Source organism: Ischnura elegans, chromosome X (genome assembly GCF_921293095.1).
Source record: "Ischnura elegans chromosome X, ioIscEleg1.1, whole genome shotgun sequence".
NCBI classification, from domain to species: domain Eukaryota; kingdom Metazoa; phylum Arthropoda; class Insecta; order Odonata; family Coenagrionidae; genus Ischnura; species Ischnura elegans.
Window position 1 is genome coordinate 8,354,692 of NC_060259.1, and position 20,051 is coordinate 8,374,742.

Consider the following 20,051-nt stretch of genomic DNA (forward strand, 5'->3'; position numbering starts at 1 on the left):
TTATGCCGTTTTTGTGACGCCAAAGCAACATGGACTCGTTAAGCAGAGTTCTTTACCCGGATAGTAAATTTCTTTCATTCTTTGAGTGTATGAATTCAAAAGGGGTCAAATTTTATGCAAGAGGTCTCTTGGTATCGGATCATCTACTCCAGGGTTCCAGCCAAAATTCCAGGAAAATTAGTTGAAATCGGTCCCGGGAAAAATTGCTGTGAAGGTAAGAAAAATCGAAAATATTTTCCTACCTTTTCCAATAATCTGGAATGGATGGCCATCTTACAATACTTCATACAGTCATACATTAGGTATATCAGACCAAAAATGTCTCCCATTCCCCACGAATAAGATTCCTATGCTCGGTTATCCTTGAAGAACTGCATGTTGAGACGCATTGGCTATATGGACCAAAGCCTTTCAGACGAGAATATTTCCTCCAGCTCCCGCATACTTGCATCCTCAACGTATACCTCAGTTAACACCTATAACATATACTTCAATAAAATACATTACACTTACGAAATACACAAGAATGATGAGGTTGCTCTTTTGCAGTCAGAAAGAGATGTGAGCGTCAACATTTACAACCGACGTACAAGAAATTTGTATCTGTCTAAACGTGTATGTCCCAATAAAACGGCAACGTATAATAATCCAAAAATAATTGTCTCTTTGAGCATAGAAATTTTTCTGACTTTCTTTTCTGATTATAATAGCTCTATATGGTCAAAGTAAAATATGTGAATTGCTTCAAAGTTAAAAAAAAACCTTCGCGGTGAAGACCCAATCCAGTGTTCCATGTATACACTTGAGTAAATTGTGCCAGAGGTAGTTTTATTGCGAGGAGATATTCTAAGCCTAGTTCACCAAAGGCTGATACATTACGGTCCTTGGGGTTTGAAAATAGGAATAAAATTAAAAATAAAGGTTTCTCCCACATTCCAATAAGTTGCTATATATATGTAAATACTGAAATGTCCAATAGAAAAAGGCCATACGGTAATATTAGAAAAAATAAAATCTTTATAGAGGAGTGAAAATGCACTCAATCGAAAGATGACCGAAAGAGAGACTGTACTAATGTCGAGAGTCGCAAAATCTGAGAAGGAAGAGCTGACCTTCTCCATGGCATGCACACAACAGAATACTTGCATGCATTTCTAATAAGAATGGCAAAAATGCTAGAGATAACAGGCGACTCAGAGCGACTTGTAGTCTATTCCGTGGTGACGTATAACGACTTTATTTGAGCCCCGAAATTCGATCATTTTTTCCCCGAGGATTTCCCCAATTCTAATTTCTCATTCAAAATGAAAAAAATATAAAAGTTTTCCTAGAACCTTCATTATTTCCCGTGAATAACGAATTGCTGGTCGTAATTATTCCCACCTAGTAACTTTAACAAATTCATACGAAATAAATGAGAAAAAGTCAAAAAAATCTATTTCTTTTTCCGTAACCAATGTAATGAAATTGAATTGAAAGAATCGTTCAGAAAATGAGTTGCAAATATTTTATGGAAGAATTTTATGAGTTATAACGGCATTATGTAAATATTAAGTTTAAACAATAATAAATGCAGCAACAGATTATTCAACTGTGTTTAGCGTGTATAAAGTGACCGTATTTTGAAATACGAAAATATTTTTCGTCGATGACATGGAAGGAAGATTATGTCTAAATATTCTTTTCAAAAATTTTAGTAGGACTAAAACGAGAATAATAATCTTCAAATGTGGCTACATTTAGTACAAATATTCAGAATTGTAAAGAAAATATCACATTAAAATTATTTGTAATGGCGAAAAATCTTACAAATTAAATAGTACTCCATAAATGTTTAAAAAAAAATTACTCAACAATTATGAACTTTTTTCAAAAACGGAAGGCATATCCAGGTGGCCTAATCCATTGCGTGTGCGGGAAACCATCATGAGAGTAGACAGAACAGAGCGGAGGAGCGTAGGGAGCGATTGAAGGACATAGGCCGGCGTGGCATCAATGTGATGCCACCCGCCCGTTGGCAGGACCTACGCTGGGCATCAATGCTATGCCATCCGCACTCAAAGGGTTAATAACACCAAGTACCCATTTCCTAAATCTGTTAAGTTCTTCAGAGCCTCTAATAATGAAGGCCCATTATTCACAAAAAAGATTCCATCGGCATGAACACCTACCTATATCAGAAAGATAAACTGCATGATTCCAGTTAGCACCTTAGTTAAACAAAACTTTGAATATGCATATTGAGTAATTTAAAAGTAATAACACAACAGCTCCCCCAAAAAAACTGAGGAAAGACTAGATAGGTACAGCAGACTCCCGATTATCCAATTGTGGTTTATCTGTGTGGCGGCCTATCCATGCATGAGTTTCACACATCTTCGATGCTTTCTATGATCTTTATAAAAAATGTTATCGGACCCAATAAAACAGGCGTATTGGCCTTTTAATGCAAGGCTATGCTGGGCTTGTTATTTCCTTTAGAATCCTCTTTTGCAGACGACGATCAGCGGTGAGAAAAAACTCTTAGTTCATTTTAAAAGATTCCTCAATGGTTAAATAGTCGCAAATTGAGAAAAATGTTGCTTACGGCCAATATTAGTATATTTCATATCGCGAATACGCAACTACTGCCATGGCCTCGTATTCCGTTGAATATGACCCAAAGGAACCAGAGATTTTGTCTGCACTCGGACATATTTACACCGCGACTAGTCAAGGTCAAACTGGAAAGGAAGGTAATAGTAGACGTGAAGACAGCGGGAGGGGGGGAAGTGGAAGTAGAGATAGCATGAGCCATAGGCAGGCACTTGCCTGTGTAGACAAATTGCCAAGAGTCCTGGTTTCCTATAACCCCTGCTGTGCGATGGGGTGATCGCACACCCATTACCTTTACAGAAGCTCCATGTTCATGTTATCAAAACATTACGGTGCACGATCGCGTTCAGTGATCAGGAGACTTGCTCGAGACAAGACTACGCAGAATGGTAACTGAAAGTGTAATTTCCGACGTTGTGCCGCAGTTTTAAAACATTTGTGCAAACTAATTTTTTGAATCTGTGTTCCCAGAGACACGGGTGCACGGTTTTCAGAAACCAGGTATTACATGTAGCAATAGGAATGCGAGTGCAATCACGTCATCGCCTCTAAAACGATCACGGTCGGGAAAAGATAGCTGCGAATGATTCTGGAAAGAAATCTAAAATAACAGGCAATGTGCATAAATTATAAAAATGTGTTTGATTAAATGAATTATGAAAATTACATGAAATTGAAGTGAACTTGAGGATTATTCGTGCTGCTTCTCCCCATCATTAGCCCAGATAATCAGGGGTACGCCTTACTTGCAAAATTAAGGAAAATAAAAAACTCTCAGCTTCACATACTCACAAGGGGAGACCACCAACCTTGCTCCGCCATTTTCAATGCCGTATTTTTTATGGCCTTCGGCATGGTGAACACATCCCTGAACTAGTAGTAGTTCCGTTGAATGGGCCTTAGTTTGGCTGTAATTACTTAATTTTCATGTGGTTCTTTTCACAAGCCGCCTATAGTTCCATAATATTACATCACTCAGCAGACGGGTCAGGTGGGGTAGTGGTAGCGTTTAAGGCTACCATCCAGGGGACCAGGGTTCGGGGCTTCATGATGGCTATATATTTTGTTGTCTTCATTGTGATCATACGGCGTCAACTTTTTCATTAATTTTAATTGCCACAAGCATAGACATGAGACTATTTTTTTATCATCATAATGGCGTTTTATGGGGTTAAGGTATTTCAGCAGTGTCATTTCAAACAGGGAGATACGACGACTACACTAGCAAGGGCTAGTGTGCACCAAAATGTTAATTTCTTCATTGCTTATACTGATCAACTTCCTCATTAAAAATGAAAACCACTCTTGCGAGAGCACATGCCATTCAAGGCTCGAGGAGATCAACAACATGCGTACAGAAATAATTAATAAGAACACAAAACGATTATAAAATACCATATTTCTCGAATACTTGTAATTCACTTTACTCCATAGGGAGTTTACTTACACAGTACCTATGTGCTAAAAGAACCATTCCGAAATATAATTTCCAATAATAAATAGGATGAAATAAAAGTTGATGACCCTGGACCAGGCGTGCTGGCGTATAAAATACGTCAATCTTCGAAAACCTAGGATTTCAACATCGTATGCACATTCTGGGCTAGAATGATCTCGTGTATTCCTACAATGTACTTTGACAGTGTATATTGCGAGTTTTCAAAGTTCGAGGTATTGCAGCTAATTTTTTTAGATCAGGAAGAGGAACCCGTCACAGGTGGTGTATAAATTACGCCGAGTGACCGGCCGTGTACCACCTGTGTACCTTTATATCTGTATCACCTATAAATGTACAAGATTTTACTAATTTATACAACTAAAGATTAATTTTAACAAAAATCTAGTGTTATCATATAAGCACATAACATGGGCAAAGTACGCCATTTGCCCGGTTGTGTAGAAATAACAGTCGCGCCCGCTAGAGGGTTAAAAGTAGAGATGGGTCGAATAGCAGATTTCTCGAACTCGAATATCGAATTCGAATATTAAATCACCGCTCGAATATTCGAATACCTCGAATTTCGAATACCTCGAATACTAAATGATGAATGCTGGAATGTTTGACTCGGTTGCCTATGCAGCAGGCAACACAAGATTTTGGGGAGTAATTTTGATTTCCTTCAAAGGATTCGAACAGGAATTTAGCTGATTAATGGAAAATTTTAATTTTATGGAAACAATTGGGCATAAAATTAATTCAACTAGCATCGCTTTAACCCCACTCCTGCCGCCAAGTGCTAGCTGACAATCTGAGGCATTTTGTAAAATACAAGCTCTTCTCCACCGGATTTTCTTCAATTATTTTCAGTCCATCTTTGGAAGTTCTCACGAGATAAGAAGATGAATTGGAATTGCTATCAGGGAGAAACCAAATATCCTGAGAAAGTATCCCTTCGTCTGGGACTGTAACAATAAAGATTTATAGCGCCACTCATAAATTGTAACTTGATATATGTTTTCGGAAAAAAATACCACATCAACTTCGGAGAAGCGCTGCTGCTCATATCGAGTCTCGCCAGAATGCCAAGCCTCCGTCCTATTTTGACATTTATTTCCTCGCATAAAATGCTTAAATAAAGTCAGAAATGCATCGCGTTTGGTCTTGTTCTTTTTTAAATTACGCGCACATTACTAATATTTCAATCCAATAAAGGTGTAATAATAATTGCCGAAAGTCATTGTTAGACACCTTTCGGGCTAGTAGATGACTCATGCAGCAGTTGACCTCCAGAAAGGGGGAAATTCAAAGCAGGTAGGTAGAAAAAGGTCAGTGGGTGAGAAAAGGGGGTGGGCACGAGACACGTTTTTATATTTCTCGCATAACTTGATATTTTTTTCAAAGCTAAGGTCTTTGTAATACGACCCCTGCCCGAGCGAGGACCTTTTGTTTGATTTCGGAGAAGATGAAAGCGTCAGAGTGGGTGAGGCGAGTGCTGAATGGAGGGGGATAGCAGATCGTGGGAAATGCGCCGATGTTACTATCCCACGGCACTGGAGTTTCCTGGTGGGGGAAACCGGGGATTTTCGGATTTTTTCACCCGGATCAATTTAAGTTCCCCACGTCGACCTCTTTTCACCGCTCTGACCCGTGAATTTGATGTAGTTCGTCAACTTGCTTATAACGGCGCTGCATGCACTAAAAGACTAGAGTTCTGTACATTTTTCCGAGTCAACTACCAACGACGTGTGTGCGACAGTGTACGACGCAAAATTCATAGTATTCGAGGTGGTACTTTTCGCATAACCATTCGAGACCTCGAATATCGAATACTTTTTAGTATTCGAGGTATTCGAGTATTCGCGGAGACTATTCGCACATCTCTAGTTAAAAGCAACAATTACACCAAATGTGTCTTGTGCTCGCCGCTTCCCAAAATCTTCCGTAGCCCTTCCAATATAATAACAAGAAGCCCACCAACAAATGTCATTTCTTTGAAAAAAGCCACTGTTACAGCCCCCCGTTTATCTTTCGGTATGTTTTTGAGAAGAGTAGCAAGTGGAGCCTTCTCTTCTCCGCGTTGGAAATGACACTGCTCAAATACCTAAACGCCAATATGATGATAAAAAAATAGTCTCATGTCTATGCTTGTCGTAATTAAAATTAATGAAAAAGTTGACGCCGTATGATCACAATGAAGACAACAAAATATATAGCCATCACGAAGGCCCGAAACCTGGTCCCCTGGGTGGTAGCCTTAAACGCTACCACTACCCCACCTGACCCGTCTGCTGAGTGGTGTGATATTATGGAACTATAGGCGGCTTGTGAAAAGAACCACATGAAAATTAAGCAATTACAGCCAAACTAAGGCCCATTCAACGGAACTACTACTAGTTCAGGGATGTGTTCACCATGCCGAAGGCCATAAAAAATACGGCATTGAAAAAGGCGGAGCAAGGTTCGTGGTCTCCCCCTGACAGCGAATCACATTTTTGAAATTTACTGCAAGATACTACAACTGATTTAGAGTTCAAAGTAGATATGAACTCTACCTTCTCCGGCAAGTCCTAATTTTGTAGCATATAGAAGGGCATGGTCTCTTGATCACATGGCTAACATGACATGAAAAAAGACGAGTTCATCCAACCATGCATTCAAACACAAAAATTTTATTCTTTCATCAAAATGTTGTACGTAGTTGCTTTCATGCACTGGAGCACTATCACACACAGAAAAACAGGATTAAACTACATGGAATATTACAAATCATTGGGTTTTTATAAGCTACTCCCATAAGATTAAGGATTAAAGACTGAAAAATATAAAAACAATGAAAAGATTCCGTTCTCCCAATCGTGGCTGCCATAAGCAAACAGCCCATATATAATATACAGTATATACTATACAGCCCGTAATAACATACATATTGTACTGAAAAAAAGGAAGCTACATATATGGAAAACTTTAACCTTTCACGAGAGAAGAAACTTTTTTACATTTACCCTTCTCACACATGCTGTTAAAATATCGGTTCGTAAAAGAATTACTGAGGGGAAATTATAAGAGGTTATATTATTTGGCCATTAGCCATTCACCAGATAGGAGATTAAATAGAGAGGGTGAATCAAGGTCCATTGTCATTAAGAAGTCCTCTTGGGACTTATTTCAATGGCATGAGGGTTAGAAACTTCGTAAGACAGAAAAGTTACAAAGAGAGAAAACAAAGCAAAACTAATTACAGTAAAAAATCCATACACAGGCATCCCCCGAGTTACGTATGCCTCGACTTACGTAAATCTGTACTTACGTAAGTGATAACCGTACTTCAAGTGATTACGTTAATTTTCAAATGCGAGCGCGTTGAAGTAGATATTCGCTCGTACACTTAATGGCAGAAAAAATTTCGAATAGTTATCGAGTTTTTTACGTGCTAAACAAAACAAAGTAACCCATTTTTATCATTCCTCGAAGGAATTTTCATTAATTTCTGTAGAAAATCTCTTATAAACCCCAAGTCAATAAATAACATGAAAATTAGCAGTTCTCGTGATGGAAGTGGTTGCGCCCACTTCTGTACGAAACAGCTTGTCACGCAGTGTACACACCCGAACTCCGACTTTCAACTATTTAAAAATTGTATCCTTAAGTTTGGACAATTCCATCTGTGGAAATAAGAGAAAACAAAGTTCGAGCCGAAATCTTTTTGCGGAAAGGAATTGGTTAGTATTGGCATTGAAAGGCATTGAAATTTTTGGCAAAGAACGCTACGAAAAAGTGAAGAAAAAGTTGACAGACGATATTAATTCCGTACTTGTTTACATATTTCTGGCGATTGGGTTGCCGTATTGTATTTTGCAAAGATTTTATTAAGCTGCATTTTCTCGTTCTCTCATATTGTGTGCCAATATAAATGAATACTGCATCATTGAAAGCTTTTCCCCACTAACTTTGTTGCAAGTTAATGACATAGTTAGCTGAATAAAAGCTCACTTTTAATTAGCTTCATGCATTGGAAATACTCTTCTATGTTTCCAGCGAAGTAAATAATCAAATGATGATATTTTCACGTCATTTTATTGAGATGTGAGAATATGAAAGTATGTTTGCGTGCGTGAAAGATTACTGTGGCAATGAAACGCCAGATTCATCAATCTACGTAATATATAAAAGGCAGAGGATATAATGATTATAAGTAAGTAGAGAATACAAAATATGGGCCCTTAGTTCGCAGTATAACATAATGAATCAATTTAAGTATTAAGTTTAGTAATGTACATCTACATCTACATAATACCCCGCGAGCCGCCTAAAAGGCGTGTGGCAGGGGGTGTTAGGACACCAGCCGTTTACAACTATAAAAAAAAAGAAGTGCTCTAACGAGGTTGGGACTAGCGGTTATTAAAGTCCTTTATGGTTCGGGGGAAAAAAAAATCCCATATCTATCCGTTCGGAAAAACATCTCTCTTAATTTATCGCTTCTGTCGGACCTGGAAATATAGTGTGGCTCTAATATTATGTTCTCTGTGTCGCTCTTAAAGATATCCATTCTTAATTGTTCAAGCAATCTAAGCCTAGCACACAGCCTCCGAGTCTCCAACGGCTCCCAGCCTAATTCGCTTAACATCTGGGTAACACTGTCTGTACGCCCGTAGCAATTTTTGACGAAACGCGCAGCCTTCCTTTGTATTTTATTCAGTTCACGGATTAAGTCTTTCTGCACCGGATCCCATACGCTCGCTGCATATTCAAGGTGCGGTCGGACGAGAGCGAAATAGCACCTTTCTTTTACTTTCTCATCCGAAAATCTTCCCACAATACGCTTGACGAATCCTAATTTCTTCAGGGCTATGCCGCAAATATTCTTTATATGTGTTCCCCACGTGAGGTTCGAGGTTATCGTAACTCCCAGGTACTTCACTTCGTCTGTTGCCTTTATGTTAATACCATCCACAAGTTACCATGTAGCGTTGAGATACTGTACTTTCCCGAATCCATGCGATCGGTCAACTTGGGGAATAATATTACGCATTTTGATTGGCAATGCTCGAGAGGAACTCTCAGACTATATAAATGTTATTGATTTTTTATCTAATAACGTAAGAATACGCGGAAGAGTTAATGAATATCGCAGTGAATTGAATGAAACTCCACCGAGAATGTACCGCAAACTTCTCCGCTGAGAATTTCACCGCACCGATCGAAATCTCTGGAGCACTAATGCAAATGTTCGACTTACGTAAATTTTGACTTACGCAGTCTGCCGGAACGCATCCCTTACGTAACTCGGTGGATGCCTGTAATGAATTCCATGATACCAGGTAAATGGACTCTTTTTGTTTGAAATTGAGAGGGCATCATACATTGACAATCTTACTTTTGATTAGCTCCACAGACTGCAGCAGCACCAAATCAAGCAAATGAAAATGAGACTTTTGGTCACAATTAAGAAAGACTTAAATGAGGAAGTTTGAAATGAAATTTTACATAAGAATAAATAACGATCACAATTTTTAAAAGGTTAATTTGTTTGAAGTAATTTTCATGAATGGAGCTCATATGCTCACTTCATTATTGGGAGGTTTCATAATTATAGAGGTTCATTACAAAGGTTTTTCTCCAAGCAATTTACATGGGAAGGGCCTCGGTCCAGGGCTATGACTTTGCAACATGGAGGTTTCCATCAAATTTCCATACATGGAAGTTTTTTACATAGGGGCTTTACTGCAGTAACCACTGCTAGGACTAAGGAAATCATACAGACAACTCACGATTATCCGCGCATGTATTATTCATTTTGTGGATTAACTGCGAATCATTTGGCATGAGTTTCACTCTCCTTCAATATTTTCCACAATCTTTATAAAAATAAAAACAGATGCAAAGATTATAAGGGTTTTAATGCCTCACTTCCTTCCCAAGTCCAAGGGGAACTGAGTGGCCTTGGTTTTCAACGTTAGTCAGTCATCTAAAAACCTAGGTCCAAAACAAGGGGGGAGGCAGGGGAGTTTCTCCCAGAGTGACGTAAGTGTTCCTGTTAGCGTTTCTTACTCCTAAGCATCACATCGGTACCTCAGAGGTGAACATGGAAAAGATTGTATGGGGTGTTTTGCTCTGGGGGGTACGCTAACTTTACTGCCACAAGTGGGCATCCCGCGGCATTTACACTGCAAATAGTAATGGCATATCAAACGTACAGACACACGTAGTTTTGAAGGACAATACCTGGTTAATAGTCATCTTTAGTTAAGAGACACCAGTCTTGCTGAGTGCGTACATTATTGGACTAAATGGTTGGACTAACCAGAAATCCGAAATGCTTTTAAGTACCTACAGGACAAAAACTGAAATTTGCAGCAATTTGCCAGCTACCAAAAGATTTCCCCTATGATTTCACAAAACGGAATGTGAACATTTACCCCTTAGAGTAGAGGTAGAAGGGTAGGAGCACACTCCCTCCATCTTTCAAGCAACGAGGCTACGAGCCACGGAGCAAAGAATGAACACGTTCCATCTTGCATGTGATGTCGCTGCCTTCAAAGCGAAGGCAGGCAAGCTATGTGATGTATGCAGTTTGCAATGCCAGAAGTTTCCAGTCCGTCTCGTCTTGTTTGAATGTGCTCATACTAAGCTAGTTTCTTCCGAAATTGTACTGTTTGGACTCTTTTGAATATTTGTAGCCTTATTGTAACTAGGAAGTTTTGTGTCAATCAATTAGGGCTTAAAAAACTTCAATAGGGAACTTCTAAGAAATGCGTCACCTTTGCTCTCTTTCCTTTTTGAACCTCGCACCTGTCATCCTATAGAGTGCATGCACGTTTTTGGGAAGTGATCTTAAAAAAATATTTAAACCTCAAATAGGCTAAATTCCGAGTCTGAGAATAGAGAGGTACTTTTTAAGTGAGATATTAATTATTAAAATTTGCAAAATTAATGATGCGCTGAAACACCAGTCGGCCATATTCTCAGAGCTGTGATGTCATTTTGTTTTACGTGTTCTCAGGCATACCTTGTTCTTTAGGGTGAGCCCCTCTACAGCGCATACCGAGTTTGGAAAGAAGCCATGAAATGGCTTATGAACTAGATTAAAAATGTGTACATGCCATCATCTATATCTTTTAATTAATTTATTTATCAGTTACGCTGATGACAAGACTCTCTATCAACTTTTCTATCTTGAAGTACCAAATAGTATTTCTCACTCTTCAGTTCTCAGTTATGCGTTCGTTTTCAGATTTATATTGACATTAAAATTAATAGAGGCACTTTAACAGTGATGATCCCAGTTAATATTATGACTTCATGAAAACTAAGTCACTAATTGTAACAGTGCTTGTACTATTAACTAAAAAAATGAAAATTTAATTTTCAATAAATAGTGATAGTTTGGGTATTCAAAATGTGTGTTATTTAATGGAAAATACAGTGATGCAAATATTTTCAAAATCGGATGTGAAATAAGCTCATTATTACGTATCATAAGTCGGGACTTTTTGGAAATGCACAGCACGCAAGGATTCCTCGCTTAATGGATAGTCATAACAAGACAGTCGTACCTTGAAAACCTATAAACCTATACTGTGAAGAAATGTAAAATGAACCAATTTTAAAATTGTGCTAACAAATGCTTCGAGAATCATGTTGAAACCGAATGAATGAAAAGTAATCGTCTGATGTAACAATCAAACATTTGATTTCCAGCCCGAGAGATTTCCATCAGAAGATCATACATCCGGACCAAGTTTTCAATAACATTATTTTAAGATATACCTCACATATGCTATTCATAAACCTCAACCAAGCGAATGTGTAGCTGACTGACATATATCTATAAGCGAAATGAAAATAACTTGTACAAACATTGAGATAATCAGAACTCTGCTTCTGAATACATTAATTCTACGAAAGAACAAATATATCGATAAAAAGTGCGTTTTGTTAAAGAAATGAAGGTCAGATTACTGCTTTGAGTGAACCAAAATGTAACCCCAGTTATTTGTGCTTACAATTCAAACCATAAATAGCCCAGAAGAAGAAGAACCCATCTCAGTAGCGGCAATTAAATAATGAACCATGGTCATATTCATCCAGTCACTAGGGGCCAAAACTCAATATGGAAAATTATTTTTCGCGAGTCAGTAGGTTAAATAATAACAGAAGAGAAGATAGTTAAATAGATAAATTAAATTATGATAGGTATTTGAAATAATGATACAAATATCTATAGTTATCTAGCCACCGGCACTTATACTTCCGTAAACCTTCGTATCGTGCTTACAAACTTTTGGGCAATTACCTACTGTTAGGAAACACTCTTACTTAATTCACTTTGACCTAATTTCTGATGAGGTTTCCCATCGATTGCTCTTTATTATGAATGAGGCAACACAACAAAAAAGCTACAGTGCAACATTAAAACTTCGTGCCGTGGCATGTAGGTACAGTCCAACATAATCAGCACGGTCAATCATTGAAGCATCCACCTTCGGGATATTATTTGAAGAAACCTTCACCAAACCTAATTCCATGATATGCACTTAAACGTATTTCCCTTTACATAGATCAGATCCACCAAAGTTTTCCAATGCAGACGTAGTTCATTGTATCATAAACACGATAAACATATTGCACTCTGATGAGATAGAACAGAATGACATCAAATACCAAGGAGCCAATAGATGAGCGTTTTCGTCTACTCAATATTGTTGCAAAAACAATGCACATTAAATATTAATTATTACAAAAACTAAGCTACAAGTAATGCTGTTAATCGAAAGTAATGGTATTCATGATACAATTTATCGAATCAACTGCATTTCAACCGTATTCCTCCTGGGTGCACATACTCTATTGCTGAAAGCTATCGAGACATCTTTGGGCTCAGCAGGTGTCTAACCAAATATTTGGCCTCCAGAAACTGGGAGAATTGAACCTGATAGAACGAAAAAGGTCAATTGGAGAGATGGGATAGGGATGAATCACGTTTCGATTGTTCCCGAGTAACTTGATATTTTCCTTTGAGGCAAGTGATGTGGGGTCTCGGAAAGGAAAAAAAGGCAGAGGCATTGGCTGATGGAAGGCCGAGTGTGGTTCCGCAAAATCTACGACGTGGTTATTATCCTACGGCACTGAGATTCCCCTAATTGTTGTCCAATCTCTTGAGAAGATTCACGCCCTGTGCCTGTTGTGCTTTGCCTTAAAATTTTCCACAACTGAAATTCTATGGCCATACTCCTAAGAGAGTGTTTAAGGAAATTTTTCGTGCATATGACGGTGACATATGAGAGCAACGGTGTATGCGAAGAGAGGATCGAAACTCTTTCTACTCATTCTAATGGGGTGTTGCATTCATGAAAGCATTGATTTTAAATTTTGGATTCAGATTCGGTTTCTTCAACGAATTTGGATCTGAAGTATAATGTGAAGGGCATTATCCATGGATATTTGGATCCGAGGTATTCGGTCCGACCATACTAGTAAGCATCATAAGATTAAGACTACGGGTGAATACCTTCTTATCTACGAGCACCTAATGTATCGTGTAAATTTAGCTGAAAAATGCCACGTAAACCTAGTAAGCATCATAAGATTAAGACTACGGGTGAATACCTTCTTATCTACGAGCACCTAATGTATCGTGTAAATTTAGCTGAAAAATGCCACGTAAAATTTTAGCAACGAAAGTGGAAAATTTGATAATAGGGTGGTTTCCTATTATTTTTTTATCGCCTATATCGAAAGATTATTACTCCTGGAGAGCGCATTTCACGCTCTTAGATTTTCGAATGACGATATCTATTTTTCGTGATTAAACGAAAAGTGAAAAATTTCAAGCGCACGAAAATGCGACAGCTAAGTAGGAATGATGGGAAAAGTCCGTGTGACGTATTTCTGGTTCCAGCTGCGGGTGTGTGAGGTGACCTTGGGGCGATGCTTGAGCGCTGATACGATGCAGGCTGCTAGCAGGTAGCACTTGGCTTAAATAAGAATTATTATTCCCCTATCAAACGAAGGAAACTTTCCGAACTTAGGTATTTTTAATGTGTGATTATTAAGAGATGTTCCCCTGAGCTCTGTGCCTCATGCATGCATTACTAATCTCAGACGAAGTAAAACTCCTATCTACTCGTATAGAAACTAGGTCCCTGTGACGTCACGTGGAGTGGAATCATATGGGCGTCAATCTGGCCTTTTTCAAATGAGGTTAAAATTGACTGTTGCCATTCGTCTAAACTGGGATTTCTAAAACCAAATAATTTGTGTATTATGAATACACTAATGGTGGGTAAGGAATCGCAATTAATGCAATTCGTTTTCTTTGATGAAGGAAACTACAGGAAACTCTCGATTATACGAAGCAGGATTTTACGAAGTTTTCGATTATACGAAGTGATATTGCAGTCCCGGCGAAAAGCCTATACTAATTACATGGCGCTATTCGATTTTACGAAGTTTTGATTATACGAAATGTTTTGAATTTACGAACCTTGGATCGGTCCCCAGGAGCGAAAGGCATTCATTTATACGAACTATGGCAAAATATTTGTCAACAAAACTAGTTACGCCGGCGTAAGTAGCTAAAAAATCAGCGCTTCCAACTGTGGTTCATCAAAAGTGTGACATCGTAAATGATAGTGCAACTTTGAAAAGAAAGGGTTCGCCTAAAACCTCACGGTGGGAATTTAGGGGAAGTAGGAGTTCAGTAAAATATCGCGACTGACATAATGCCCCTACTTACGTGCCTATTCGTAAACATCGCATCGACAATACTTCGGAGTTCAACATGACAGGAAGGTTGCACGGGGTATTTCGTACACTCGTAATTAACCCTTTGCACTGCTGTGAACGTACCTGTAGGTTCGCAAGGCAGGCTGCTGTGACGTACTTCGAAGACTACTTGACTACTTTTCGCCGAAGCACTTCGAAGGGTCCCTAAACCGGGACCCTTTCCACGAGGAGCTCACCCTCGCTGGCCCCTCTCTTCGACCCTCCGAGCGGTGGGCCTCCCTCCCCAAAAGTGACCACTCTGACTGCATTTTGAAAATCTATCAATCAATGCCATCATCAAAAAATAATTGTTTGCATCGCACTCCTGCCAATCAGGCATTCAAGTACATCTCTGAGCCGTGTTTCTGCGATGAGAAATAACGATTTTGTTAACTTTGCTAAAATGTCCAAGTAAATAAAATTGTCATTTTTCATCGCAGAAACACGGTTCAAAGACATACTTTATTTCCTCCATAACAATCGCGAATTGCTGGTTATCGGCCGGATTCCCTTTGATAGCGCATCATGAGGACGTTCTCGAGGTTGGTAATTGATACAACTAGCCTACTAGTAATTCTACTGCCATAATATCACGGCCATGGTTGATTCGTTACGCTATACCTTCAGGAAGCTGCAGCGGATGAAATCGAGGAGGAGATTAGAGGCTTAAAAGATGATATTGAAAATTTCTTGGAAAAAGCAGGAAGAGCACAGCGCGCAACATCAAACGATTATATTGCCCTTGACGATGATCTCCGGGCTTGCGACAATGGGACGCCGGTACATACATCGGAAGATGCAGCAGCCGGGACTAGCCAGAATAGCAGTGACGACAAAGATGAAAGTGAGGAAGTAATTCCACCAAATAAAAAAGAAGTACCTACATGCTGCCCTCCAGACATTAAGATATTTTGATCTGGCTCACGATATAGGTCCCCAATTTCATTCCCATTTATGTAAGTGAGAAACCATGGTGGAAACGGCGATGGAGAAGGGCAAAAAGAAAAATATAACAGATTTTTTAGTAATATCTTTTCGTGTATATAACAGCCTTCCTGAATAAACAACTTATATATCATAAGTATTGGGCTCTATTTACCACCAACTTATTTTTCAGGCTAATCGTAATGAAGATGCACTTCTAACTCTAACCATGAACTTTCTTCTCGCGCGTCTCCCCGTTTTCCCATGCCGAGGGAACTCTCTTTCCAAAGTCTTTGTTTACTTCGTCCCGCGGCCTTCTGCTGATCTTGTCGACACCCACCTTACGCATCCCAAACCCCTCCTTCCCCAGCATTTCCCATTCACTCCCTCCCTAAGGTTACGGAGCTTAAGTGCGTCGTAGAAAAATACGCCCCCCAAACGCAAACTGAGGCAGAGCTGGAGGCCCTTTCCCCACCCTTCTTTTTCCTGCCCCCTCCACCCCACCATATGCTGACCACTTCTTTCCTCAGGCAATCCCCATCCCACTCTTATTCACCCCACCCACTGGGAACGTTCCCCGTTTGTGGAGAAGGGCATGGTTCATCTTTACCTGCAACGGGGGTAAGTTATTAACCGGAGAGAGTCTCAAGAAGTATCTTCCACTATAGGGGAAATGGTGCCGCGCTTATAATTGTCTCTCTTCTTCTCTGCTGACGTTTCAATTGAAATTATTTTCTTTGCTCTTTCCACACTATATTTATTTACGATTATGGCGCGACTATTTTTTAGTGCTAAAGCTAAGAAAATCTTTTCTCTATGTCAATGATCCTTTGCATAACTTTCAATACGGCAGAGAAAGGAACAAGAAAACTAAATGAGGTGAAGGTACAGGTTTTTGCGTGTCATTTTTGGGAATTCACGCAAGTGAACCAATACTTCACACACGTTGAGAAATGATGAAACATCTCTTGTAGGAAAACAATCAATGCGAATAATAACGTTTCTCTCTTTATTTCTCCGATAATGGAAGATGTTTCTCCAGTCGTTTTCCGGTTGGAACCTTGCTCCTGTCGGCATAAAAGAAGAGAGAAATACTATATGAACATAGCACTTCACACCTGGTACGAAGAATATGGTCCTAATGAAGAATAAAGTCTTTCATAGCAACGTCTGCAAAGATGATGGAGCACAGTATCCGGACGGAGAACTCAAACAGAATTTACTTCAAATATTCGCCAGAAGATATCCTCCGTAATTTATGATCGTAACTGAATCTCAATGAAAATAACTAATTGAAAAGATAGCACATTCAACTGAAAATACAGAGTTACTCAAAATATTAACTTACGAAGGTTATTTTGGAAATGGGTTAAGGCACTCGTTTTTCTTTTTTTTCTCGTCGCTGAGCGATAGAGGGCGACATAAATGGCGGTTAGGCCGGCTGCCGCTAAAATTCTGTGGGTGCTGGAAACAAATATCTATCTTACGCATACTTAATAATTGTTATTCGCTCCTAACCACAAATTTATAACAATAAATTCTTATAATAAACTTTGCAATTCATTATTTGATTACGTTTTCTAAACTGGTCGGGAATTTCTTAAGCGATCGTTGATGTTGAAGTATGAACGAGAAATGGGAATTTTATGGTGGTATAATTATTTAACGATCTTTCACAGTATAAATCGATAACAAAAAGCCTTTTCTATGAATAATACCAAAATAACCACCGAAAACATTTAAATAAGATCACTATAGACAAAAAACGGCGGAAGAAACAAAAGCTAACATTTTTGCGTGACTTATGAAAAAGGTTTGAAATTACTAAACTCGATTTTACGAAGTGCCAATTTCCCGGTCCCCCTGACTTCGTAAAATCAAGAGTTTACTGTACCATATTATTGAAAGTCTAGGCATACGCCTGCAACACTGCAGGATTGCATGAAGAAAAATGCAGCAATTTTTTTATATTTAGCTCCATTTCTCAAAATAGGGGTGCATCTGTTACACAGGTATATGAGGTAAATTATTAACACTATCAGAAATAAAATTGAGAGCTTGGTTTATGTGTTTCCCAATTTACTGTGTCGCATGTCCCCATCATAGGCCTGGATAAATGAATTTACTTATTGAAAATTGAAATTCTTCTGTAAAAACCTCTCAATTGGGTTCTATTATAATTAATGCACCATAAAGTATTGATAAAAAAACTGAGTATATGAAGTGATATATTTCTTGGCATCATCTTCTTGAGTTATCATCCTTGCTCAGCTAAAATATACCACACAACCCCTTCGAAAGATTGACCTTTCATATAACTCACTGCTTTAACTTTTCTAATACAGTAGAGCTCCAACTATCAAGAAAAATAAATGGGGAAGCTCGAATGGTTAATTGTAAAGAAAGATAATCCATTCAAGATCATTTTTCATTTTTTTAGGTTTCATTTGAAGTACTAACATGGGTTTTCATGCAATGCTCTCCCTACATCTCTTGAACTAATTTCAAAGATCTAATTGTTTTTCTGAGGTAGGGAGGAGAATCAAAGGGAGAATAGAAAAGAGTACGGAAAAGAGAGTATAGAGTGGTAAGGGAATGGATCAATCGATAATGCAACAAGAGGGGATCAAACATTGAATGATTAACGCTCCACCATGGTTGGATATGCTCATCACTCATTAATCACAGGACTAATTATGAAACAAAATACATTGTACAAACATGAGAGGGCAATTAGATACAAATCCTACGAGACATTCCTTCTATTCACCTTCACTTACTTATCTGCAACAGCTCTGGCTTTGAGAAGAGCAGCTGTATAACATATTGTGGCTGATTTTGGTAGACTTATATCATCATATTTAGCTAAAACAGCTTGGACATCTGCATAAGCCTGCATCTCTAAGAGAGCTTCAATTAAATTTTCATGAATGTTTAAAACATTCATTATTGGAGGAACTTCTTTGGTCAACTGAAATAAAGAATAAAAAATCAATAACGTCAAAAATCTTCAAACATAAGTACATTTTGTCCTTGTTTAACTCTATTGCAACAACTTCAGAAACCTTTTACAACTTTTATCTATTTAATATTGTCACTGGGCTATATAGCACTGGGATAACATAATATAAATTGTCTGCAAACAACATAAAAAACAATGAATACCAATACAGAACTCATCCAATGTGCAATTTTCCTCGCTGAAAAACTCAATTTAAGAGTGATACATAGAAATTTTAAACAACAGCATGTTTTAGAATTTTTTATTCCATTCATTGCACTTTTCTTAAATGTTATCACAATTTTGTGTGGAAATTGTCAATGAAAATCACAAATTCATTTTTCCAATTGATGATAGGATCATTGGAACAAGTGATCACTTGAGCTACCGATCTATTATAGCTATAAAAATTATGGGTCAAGCTATTGTTTTTCCACTTATATGGTTGCATGAATTTCTAGGTCCTGTCTTGATTGTACCATTTTCTGTTTCCTCACCTAGTGGAATTAACCATAATTAAGTACACAATGACCCTTACCATGGGAAATAACTCCCACTATTCAATTTACAGAAAAACGCACATGGAATTATAGAATATAGCATATGGAATATATTACATTGTCACAATCTCAGATGACATCTGAGTGCCATTATTATCTTTTAGTGTCCAAGATGTATAAGAAAAATTATAGAATAATGCAAGAGAAGATTAGAAATTGATTAATATTCAATGAGCTTTTAAACTCATATATATAAGAGATATAAACTAGAGATGAGTGAATAGTATCTGCGAATACTCGAATACTAGAAAGTATGCGATATTCGAGATTTCGAATAATTATGCTAAAGGTACGCTCTCGAATACCTCGAATACTTTGAATTTCGCACCATACACTGTCGCACGCACGTCGTTGGTAGTTGACTCAGAAAAATGTAGAGAACTCTAGTCGTTTAGTGCATGCAGCACCGTTATAGGCAAGTTGACAAACTACATCAAATTCACGGATTAGACCGGTGAAAAGAGTTCGACGTGGGGAACTGAAAATGATTCGGTGAAGAAATCCGAAAATCCCCGGTTTCCCCCACCATGAGAACCTCAGTGCCGCGGGATAGTAACTACGTAGCACAATTCCCAAAATCCACTACCCCCTCCATCCATCAGCCCTCAGCCCCTCCTCCAACGATGCTTTCCTCCCCTCCTAAATCAAACTAAAGGCCCCAGCTCGCGCAGGGTTCCTATTAAGATGACCATAAATCAAAAGCTTCAAAAGAAAATATCAAGTTACAGGAGACTAATAGAATCATGTTTCACCCTTCCCTCTTTCT

At 38.4% G+C, this 20,051-nt stretch overlaps 1 protein-coding gene across 6 annotated transcripts in view; it reads right to left on the reverse strand.

Moving 5' to 3' along the window:
- LOC124171866 (protein ST7 homolog) overlaps nucleotides 1-20,051 on the reverse strand; it is a 176,950-nt gene that overhangs the window by 95,611 nt on the left and 61,288 nt on the right. For all 6 annotated transcript variants that reach the window (XR_006867992.1, XM_046551225.1, XM_046551228.1 and 3 more), the window contains exon 7: nucleotides 18,505-18,695. Coding sequence is in view for 5 of the 6 variants with exons in the window: in XM_046551225.1 (XP_046407181.1) it covers nucleotides 18,505-18,695 (191 nt within the window). In the remaining variant the exon portion in view is untranslated. The remainder of the gene's footprint in view (nucleotides 1-18,504; nucleotides 18,696-20,051) is intronic.